The sequence below is a fragment of the Odontesthes bonariensis genome, chromosome 4, assembly GCF_027942865.1.
Source record: "Odontesthes bonariensis isolate fOdoBon6 chromosome 4, fOdoBon6.hap1, whole genome shotgun sequence".
Lineage (NCBI taxonomy): Eukaryota > Metazoa > Chordata > Actinopteri > Atheriniformes > Atherinopsidae > Odontesthes > Odontesthes bonariensis.
Window position 1 is genome coordinate 28,713,064 of NC_134509.1, and position 9,415 is coordinate 28,722,478.

The 9,415-nt window shown below is 39.6% G+C and overlaps 2 protein-coding genes across 3 annotated transcripts; one reads left to right on the top strand and one right to left on the bottom strand.

Moving 5' to 3' along the window:
- Nucleotides 1-2,766: 2,766 nt before the first annotated feature.
- On the top strand, nucleotides 2,767-3,759 carry LOC142379387 (trace amine-associated receptor 13c-like). Its single transcript, XM_075464536.1, has one exon. The coding sequence runs from the start codon at nucleotides 2,767-2,769 to the stop codon at nucleotides 3,757-3,759; it is 993 nt and encodes a 330-aa protein (XP_075320651.1).
- A 2,141-nt stretch (nucleotides 3,760-5,900) lies between these two features.
- Nucleotides 5,901-9,286, bottom strand: nsmce1 (NSE1 component of SMC5/6 complex). Of its 2 annotated transcripts, none has more exons than XM_075464537.1 (8): nucleotides 9,117-9,286; nucleotides 8,478-8,599; nucleotides 7,857-7,978; nucleotides 7,673-7,750; nucleotides 7,351-7,497; nucleotides 6,804-6,920; nucleotides 6,318-6,444; nucleotides 5,901-6,050 (listed from the first exon to the last, which is right to left on the bottom strand). In XM_075464537.1, exons 1-8 carry the CDS (start codon nucleotides 9,269-9,271, stop codon nucleotides 6,016-6,018), a joined length of 903 nt encoding a protein of 300 aa, XP_075320652.1. In that variant the 5' UTR covers nucleotides 9,272-9,286; the 3' UTR covers nucleotides 5,901-6,015. The 2 variants fall into 2 exon arrangements, with proteins under 2 accessions (XP_075320652.1, XP_075320653.1); XM_075464538.1 differs by lacking the exon at nucleotides 9,117-9,286 and adding an exon at nucleotides 8,890-9,048.
- Between the last annotated feature and the right edge of the window lie 129 nt (nucleotides 9,287-9,415).

Below are 9,415 nucleotides of genomic sequence, written 5' to 3' on the forward strand. Positions count from 1 at the left end.
GAATGGGCTGGGGGGGGGGAGTGTACTTGGAATGGGCTAGGGGGTTACATGGAACGGGGGGGGGGGGGGCTGTTAGAGCAATAACGAAGCTGTTTAAGAGCTGTAACACTTTTTTTTTTTTTATTTACATTATTAACTATTTACATTAACAACCAGTAGGTGTCGCAATTCAATGTTATCAATGCTGTCTTTTAATGTCTGAGCCTGGCAAAGCATTATTACTTCGGTTTAAAAAAAAATAAATAAATTTTTTTTTGCGAACGTTGGCAAGGCGGCAGTGCGAGTGTGCTAAGGCGGCCGCCTTGACTATAATGCGCTGCGGGAAACACTGGATGTATTTTGGGCCTAAACCGTTCTGGGATTTGTAAACCATCAGCAGGCTTTTAAAATCTATTCTGTGACTGACTGGAAGCCAGTGTAAAGATTTTAAAACTGGTGTGATGTGTTCAGATCTCTTAGTCCGGGTTAAAACTCTAGCAGCAGCGTTCTGGATGAGCTGCAGATGTTTAATGCTCTTTTTGGGAAGTCCAGTTAAAAGAGCGTTACAGTAATCGAGTCTGCTGGAGATGAATGCATGGATGAGTTTCTCCTGGTCTTTTTGGGAGAGGAAACCTTTAATTCTGTTGATGTTTCTGAGATGGTAAAAAGCTGCCTTGGTAACAGCTTTGATGTGGCTGCTGAAAGTCAGATCTGAGTCTATCAACACTCCGAGGTTACGAACCTGGTCAGTGATTGTAAGGTCCCGAGTCTCAAGATATTTACCAACGCTGACCCTCTTCTCTTTGCTCCCAAACAGAATGATCTCAGTTTTGTCTTCATTTAATTGCTAGCCTTTATAACACTATAACTTTCTTCTAAACTTTACTTTTCTTTTGTGTTGTTGGTTGTGGGCTCCAGGACGCGGTTCTGCCCAAAGATACAACACGAGCGGCCCAGGTCCAGTGGCTGCAGAACAAGCCCAAATCATCAGCTCTCCACCCCCATGCTTGACAGTTGGTATGAGGTGTTTGTGCTGATATGCTGTGTTTGGTTTTCTCCCAACATGGTGCTCTGAATTGGCTCTGCTTTGATCTTGTCTGTCTAACGGACATTGTCCCAGAAGTCTTGTGGTTGGTTTAGATGTAACTTTTAGGAATGTACTGATATATCGGCCTAATTCTGGTATCAGCCGATATTCAGCTTGTTGACCTGTCGGCAAAAAAGGAAAACACGAACCGTTGGGAGTAGCTGATGTTTATCTGATGTTTTACTGACCCTGCTCAGAAACAAACAGGATTAGCCTGCAGCTGCAGACTCAGCAAAAACCCAATAAGTGACAAATAAGTCTAATTCCATAGCAGGCAATTTTTTTTTCATAAGAACATTTTGTTTGGCTAATTGAGTACAAGTGAGGAAGTAACACTTTAACAGGTTAAAATGGCTTTTGAAACTGTTCTTTTTCACCTAAAGGATTGTATTCATGTGACGGTTTGCACTGAAGGTTGGTTAATACTTTTGCGTTCATTTAATTAACTAGTTGTTCCATTTTTTATCTTTCGTGATGCATATTTGTATTGTTTAACTGACATCAAAATATGTTGATGAAGATTCTGTCATCCAGTTCATGGTAATCATAAGAGCTTGAATAAAGGCAACTGGACTTGTTTGTGGATCTTGAAAAGGCTTCTTCAGTTCTGAACTGAAAAAAAAAACAAAAAACATAAGAATGACCAGTCAAAAACTGGTTAATTTTTAAGTTTTTGTCTCTAAGTCACTTTAATCTATTTTAAATTCCTTAATAAAATCATCTTCTTTAATCTGAAGCAGTTCTGAAGTTGATTCTTTGTAAAGCCAGCATCTAACTAAGCAGTCAGGGACTAAAGAGTCAGGGAACAGACAGCAAGAATAAGTTGTGATTTGTAAATGTTTTCTACTTGTAAATAATCTCTCTCACTGTGAAGAATTTGAGCTTTGTTTTTGTTAAATAAAAAAAATAAAAAAACCTGACATGATTCAATTTGTCATATGTTGTTCATCTGAGGTTGTAATTACCTGATTTTAAGACCTGGCATAGACCAGACGATTTTATAATGTCCTCATACATAAATCCTTAGAAGTCACAGAGAGTGTACTGTTTTGTTAACATAACGGAAGTCTGATGTCACGTCTCCCAAAATCACGGAGCTTCTCAGTCAGTAATGCTCTGCTGGAAACTTGCAGGTTGATAACTAAAACAAGCCTCTTATGAGCAGATCAAACATAACCGACTGTCATCTTATACTCAAGGAAATGTGACCTTTCGTACAAAGAATGTGATGGTTGCCATTATTATACTCTTCAGTTATACTTATATATATAATTGAAGAGTGTAGACTCTGAAGTACGTCCTTCTCATTGTGTATGTTTAACTTCATATGGGATGAAATGTTTAAAAAGATTTGCAAATTAGATGATTATTTCCAAGTTTATTGACTATTACGTCACTTTTGGACCGGTCTTTAGAGAAGAAAGACAGAAAAGCAATAACAAGTTATACTTCCACATCAGAGTTATCTAAGGGGGCACAAAAAGTGAGAAAGAGGAGGAGAGATGAAAGAAAAAAAAAAAAGAGTTCTGAAAAAGAGGAGACAAAAGTAGGAGGGAACAGATTTGGCAGACAGAAAAGGAGCTTAGTGAGCAGTGATGAGAAGTGGGGTGTGTCATCAGCGATAAATGAGCTCAGCGAGTCTTGTAGGGATCACTGAGCTGTGTGAACCCAGCAGGTCGGCCTCTCTTCAGCCCTGAAAGATGGACAGCCTGGACAGAGCTGAACTCTGCTACCTTCAGCTCCTGAGTTTGTCCTGCAGAGGTTTGATGCGTCCTCGCTCCGAGGCTGTCCTCCTCTATGCACTGTTCTCCTCCATCTCTGTGCTCACAGTTGTTCTTAACTTGCTGGTTATCATGTCCATCTCCTACTTCAGACAGCTCCACACACCCACCAATGTGCTGATGCTCTCCCTGGCCGTCGCAGACCTCCTTGTTGGGTTGCTGGTGATGCCGGTGGAAACGGTGCGACTCATTGAGCCCTGCTGGCTGCTGGGTGAACTCATGTGTGCGCTCTCGTGCATCAACAGCTTCATTCTCACCTCAGCCTCTGTGGGGAACATGGTGCTCATATCGATTGATTGTTATGTAGCAATTTGTTTTCCTCTGCAATACTCTGTAAAAATCACTCACAGCAGAGCAGAGGTGTCAGTGAGTCTCTGCTGGGCCTTTTCTCTCATCTACAACGGGCTCATCTTAAAGGACTATCTCAGAGGGCCAGACAGATACACCTCCTGCTACGGGGAGTGTTTAGTGGTGATCAGCTTTGTTTCTGGAACTGTCGACCTCATGTTCACTTTCTTTGTGCCTTGCTCAGTCATCCTGATTCTGTATATGAGAGTATTTGTTGTGGCTGTGTCTCAGGCTCGTGCCGCGCAGTTTCACATCACAGCTGCTGCAGCTGGTACAGCCAAAGTCCCAGCAAAGAAATCAGAAAGAAAAGCAGCCAGGACTCTTGGTATCGAGATATTGGTGTTCTTGTTAACTTTCTGTCCATATTACTATCCATCTCTAGCAGGACAGGACATCTCAAACAATGCTTCATCTTGGGCAAGTGTGTCCTGGCTGCTATATTTAAATTCCTGTTTGAACCCACTGATATATGCTTTTTTCTATGCCTGGTTTAGAAAAGCGATCTCTTTAATCATCACCCTGAAAATACTAAAGCAGGACTCCTCTCAGGTGAATATACTTTAAAGTCACAAAACATATTTAGTCTGAACAAACAACCTGGCAAAAAAAAGGTGGTTTATACTTAAACTGATGGGGCAGCCGGTGGTTTATGCTGTTTGAGCTACTGACAGTTTACATTTGTACCTTCCAGCCTGTTAAGCCTGTCAGAATAAGGACTCCTTTCTAACACTGACATTTTTTTTTAGGTAGTGCAATTTCCAGTCTGTGAAAGCTGCATCAGAGTGTGCTGTGCGAAGCTGAACCGATTGCACTGATGCAAACCTGTTATGCTCCCACACAGGAAATAAAATGTCCAATCGTCCAGAAACTCCTTGTCTTCCTTAAATAAACACAACGCAGAGTCGAGGGGTTATTTGGTCTTCCAAATAACCAAAGTGACTGCAATTTCCCCCGTTATGTCCATAAGTACCATAAAAGTCCATAGGACTGAGGTATATTTGTCTAGGTAGCATAATTTATTGTAATAATTTTTTGTTATTTTTTGCATAATTTGCCAATCAGTTAATATTACACCTTAACCATTATTTATTTATTTTCCTCATATTGTTCCAGGATTCTATGAAATAAGTAAACACATAAGCTCTTAATGATAAGATTCATTCAATTTTCATTCTAAAGAATGTAATTAAAATGACAGCATATAAATCCAAGTCAAGTGTTTATTGAAGTTTTGGAAAATATGACTTAGAAAAGCATAACCAGTTGTCAAACATGGTTAAGTGCAGCTTACTTATGTGAGATTTTTCTCTTTTTTAAATATAATACTGCACCATTAACAATGAATGTGTCATTATACATTCTGCTACCATTGTCAACATTATATAAAAGATTTAAATCATTACAAGTCAATGATTGAGCACAAAAGGGTAAGTTATTTAGCTACATCAAATACTACCTGGAAAAATAGCAGGGTTGGTGGAGCCCTGGGTTTCATCTTTGCCTCGCAAGGCGAGCCCGAAAATCCTGCAAAATTCTTCCAAACTTCCTTCTCTGCATTAGTACGACGACGACTAAAGGGTACTTCTGTCAGAAACACCACCGTATTGTTGCACTCGACACCCGCCACCTTCTTCATAGAATGTTTTTTTTTTTTTTTTTATTTATTCAAAACCACAATGTTACAACAACAAGTAGAATGTTCATGGTCCCGCGCAACAGACATATGACGAAAGCACGTTGTGCGTCGTTTGTTCGAGCACATAAACCCTCATAGAAAATGTATTGGGAGCAGGATTTTTGAAAAAAACCGAGGTCCCATTCATGTCAATGGGAGCTTCCTGGTGCAAATTCGATCCTGACAGAAATCGCACAAAATGGGCGTAGCAACACCAGGCGCGACCTTAATCTGATTGGACAATGACATATACAACCAGTTTGCCTACAGCAGATCAGTCCCACCTTAGCAACTAGATAAAAAAAAAGAAAAAAAACTCCGTGTTTGGTAGTGCGTCGCACAAATCGCCCCTATGGAGCCGCCACTGCTTTCTAATATAATCTGTAGCGGTTTAGAACTCAAGAACTAACCTGCAACCTGATGTGAAGGTGACTTTGATTTTCAACATTTACTCCATCAGTAAACGTAATCTCTTCCAATTTTAGTTCATCCAAAATGAAAAAGGAAAAACAAAAACACTGAAAGTGATGGACATTTTCATCAGTATTTATTTAAAAAGGCTGATGATTTATTTCAATTCGTATTCTTGCAAAAAAAATAAGATAAGATAAGCACTTTGTACTTTTACCTACAAGGTGGATTCATCTGCAGTGGTAAAAGCTTGAGTTACATGTACAAGAAAAAGATATTTCTCAATGTTTCAACAAAAGAAAAGCAACACCAGAGAATATTTAAAGCCTCTGGATAGTGGAGTTTCGGAGTGACAAATGCATGAAATAATTTAGTAAAACTCTTGGCCCAAATCCTCTCCTCTTAATAGTGAAAAAGACATTTTAGTTGATTAAATTACTGATGATGGTTGGAAAGAGACTCCTCGTGATCTAAATAAGAGATCCTGAGGTGGGGTGATGTGTGAGGGAAAGTTTCGTGTGGGGGAAGAGAACCGCAATTATGACAGAATGTGCAAATAAAAAGCTGCTGGCTTTGTTTTTAATGAACGTGTGTGAATAGATGTAATAAAGAAGCAAAATGAAAGAAACAAAAAAAGGTTTATTTGTGTAAAAACTGGCAAAATATTTAAGCTTAAAATTTGGTTTATTACAAACGGTTTAAAAAAAGAATAAACACAGCAAATGCTGAAGTCCTCATCTCTTGGACTTGGAATGAGGTCGTCTGACTTCTGCAAAGAAGAGAACAAAGATAATGACGATAAACAGTAGCAAATGTTTATATCTGCTTTCATGCATCTATCCCCATCTCTGCTATTCATACAAACGCAGGAGCTTATTTATATATTACACCACTGATTTCCAAATGTATAATTTACTTCTGTGACACAAAAATCTGCAAAGTGAGAGTTAATCACCGAATATGAAGGAATATCTAAATAATATTATTTTACTTGTAATGTGTGCACAGATAGCATGCAGTAAAGAAATATACCGACCGGGGATTTCATGTGGCCAAAAGTCATCGCAAGCTGGACATCGTGGCTCTGTTCTTCCTTTGAAGTATCTGGCCACACATGGGTTGTGTATTTTTATGCCACAAGTGGGATTCTCACAAATTTGGCACTGGGGGACAGAAGAGAGAGTCTCAGATCAGATGAATACTGTGAGCTAACATTACACAGGAAAAAAAAACAAAAAAAGTACATGAAGTTTGAATCTTACTTAATCTATCTGGATTGCTGACAATTCTAGGTCATTTTTAACTAATTCTAAACTAAACACACTGCTCAGATGTAGCCGGGCAGCTTCAAACGGCGCATCAAAATCTTTTCAACTCTTAAAGCCCAAAAATGTCAGCATCTTCCTACTTTACAGTCGTTATAAGATTAAACGAGCACCTGAATTTATTCATGTAGATGTCAAACGGGTGCAAGCGTAACAGTATAAGGAAGGGGTGCGACATAAAGCAGGGAGGCATTTACCTGGAAGGCGATGTTGTGACAGATGTGGCACACCTTGACCTGGTCTTGGTACATTGCACGAATGTACGGCTCCATCTCTATGATACATCGGACGGACAGAGTGTACTCCCCCTGTTTCTGAGTTCATAAAAAGCACCCAGTCACACACTAGAGACGCATGAACCCAGTGGGAGCAAAAAGTTCTGGAAAACACAGGAAGGCGAGTGGAAACTGCTCCAATTTCAGGCGATACGTGAAATGTTATTCAAGCTGCTTTGAAAATAAAATGTAGTCCAAAAAGCGTTGTCATTGTGTCGAGCTGAAATAAACTACTTAAAAGATATATTCTTAGTTCATGTGACTGCGTACCCTGCCTGCCGCCTTATGGCAGCTGTTATAGGTTCCAGCCCCCCACAACCCTGAATAGGATGAAGCGTGTACGGAAAATGAACGAATGGATGAACAGAGTTAAAAAGAGGCCACAGTTGATAAGTCCTAGTTTTAAAATGACTCTGACACACAATCCAGTCATGTTGTGAACCCCTGGTGCACACGCAGTGTTTTTTACCTCACAGAACCATTTATCATTCACGAGTCGGGTCAAAAGATGCTCCGTTTCACTCTTCTTCAGCTTTTTGGAGGTCATGGAGTCGGTGCTGTTCAGGATCTCTGTGGAGGAGGCCTTGCCATTCTCAGAGCTCACAATCAGGTCCACCTAATCAAATATTACACCACGCTTACAGAAATATCTAGAAAAATCTGTCGGTGGAAATCCACAGGTAATATCCCGTGTGTGTTTGAATGTAATCACCTCTTTCACAGTCTTTACAAAAAGCATTTACACAATTTCTGAGAAAACTGTCCGGCAGAAGGGTGTAAGCCCAACTCACCGTTTTCCTGAACAGCTCGAGTTCATTGTCAGCATAATCTGACGTCATCCTGGTCACATCAGTTTCAGCTGTGTTCACCTGGACGAGATTAACTATTATTAACCAAGTTAACCCCGCTCAATGATCCACACAAACACACATCGAGCAACAACAAATCTTTGCAAGTTGAGCAAAGGCCACGAACCAATGCGTAGTACTGCTGACCATTGTCCTCAGACATCCCTTTTCTAATTTGCATGAACATTGGCTGCAGCTTTGAATTGATGGTATCGATGAAGTCATCCAGTTTGTCAGGAACATAATGTGCTGCAAATAAAAGGGAGAAAGAGACACACACAAAAAAAGAACTATGTTTGATTATATCCAAAACGTATTTGTAGCTCTTGGCACTTTTTCCTAAAGTTAAACATTATCAGCCCTGCAAAGCCTTATGAATACAAGAGTTTAATAACGCCACTAACCTGATGCCCGATGAATTAGTCATGGGATGATAGGCAGTGGAATAAATATAGAGAATAAGCCTGAATCTACCTGCAATATTTTTTACTTATGCTTTTCACAACAAGTGTTATCAGATCCTAAATCATTGAGATTTCAGCGTAATGCTAATTTAAAATAGTTGGAGTCAACCTGAAAGCAAATTGCAGTACAGGAGTCTAAATATTCCTGGTATTTCCATACAGTGCCAACATTCAGCCAATATGAACATTTTGGACTTCTGGATGGAGAAGTAACGCTGCTCTTTAATTCACTGACTGTGAAATACTGGACACGTTAAACTTTAAAAATAAAATAAATCACTCACCTTTGTGTGTTTCACAACAATATTGATAGAGGGCCGATGCTCCTGGCTCATCAGTGACGCCACAGCTCATCATGGTCTGGAGAAACCTTCGATGGCTGTCTCCCATCTGTCGTGACATGACTCTGGACAAAAAGAAATAGTGGCTGTATTATACAGGAAGAAGGTTGTCTTTCTTCGATATTATATATATATATATATATATATATATATATATATATTTATTCATTAAGGAGATTAATGTGGATCTGCAGCGTTCACGGCGAGATGACATTTGGTAGAAAAAGTCGCCACGCTGTGTAAAATGAGTTTGGAAAAAGATTAGCAAATCTCCAAAATTATTCCTCCTGCATGATTCTAAATGAAGATACAGATCCATCGAATATTTTATTGAAATGACAGAAAGTTCATGGACCTTAAAATAGAAGCTAACGTTTCCTCATCTCCCTTAATTTAATGCGATAGTGAAAACTGAGGATACAGTCCTAACGTCTGTTGACTGTTAACGGTTTTTAACGGCTGTCACAACGCACAGATTTGAAAAGTACTGGTGGATCATTAATTTTTTCCTGATTAAATTGCCCTCGTTTTACAATTAATGCAAAAAGAGCTTCTTAACACCTGAGTGTAAAGTAAGTTTACCTTCTCCCCTCCTTCCCACGGCGCGCCTTCCGTGTTTGGTTTTCTTTTCTTGGTATATGAGGTGTGTTACTGCCCCCTGCTGCTGCGGAGGCTCCGGCGCATTCTACAACATGCACGTGGTGGTTGGGATTTGCACCTATTTTGCTGTCTATCATTATTTTACAACCAGGGGTACTAGTTAGTCATTAGTTAATACCTTTTTACCATACGTGGGATAAAATAAGAAACTGTTTTGAAAACAATGCTGTTAACTATTAAGAGTTTGAGTGTGTAATAGTGTCAGCAGTTTGCTCTTAGGA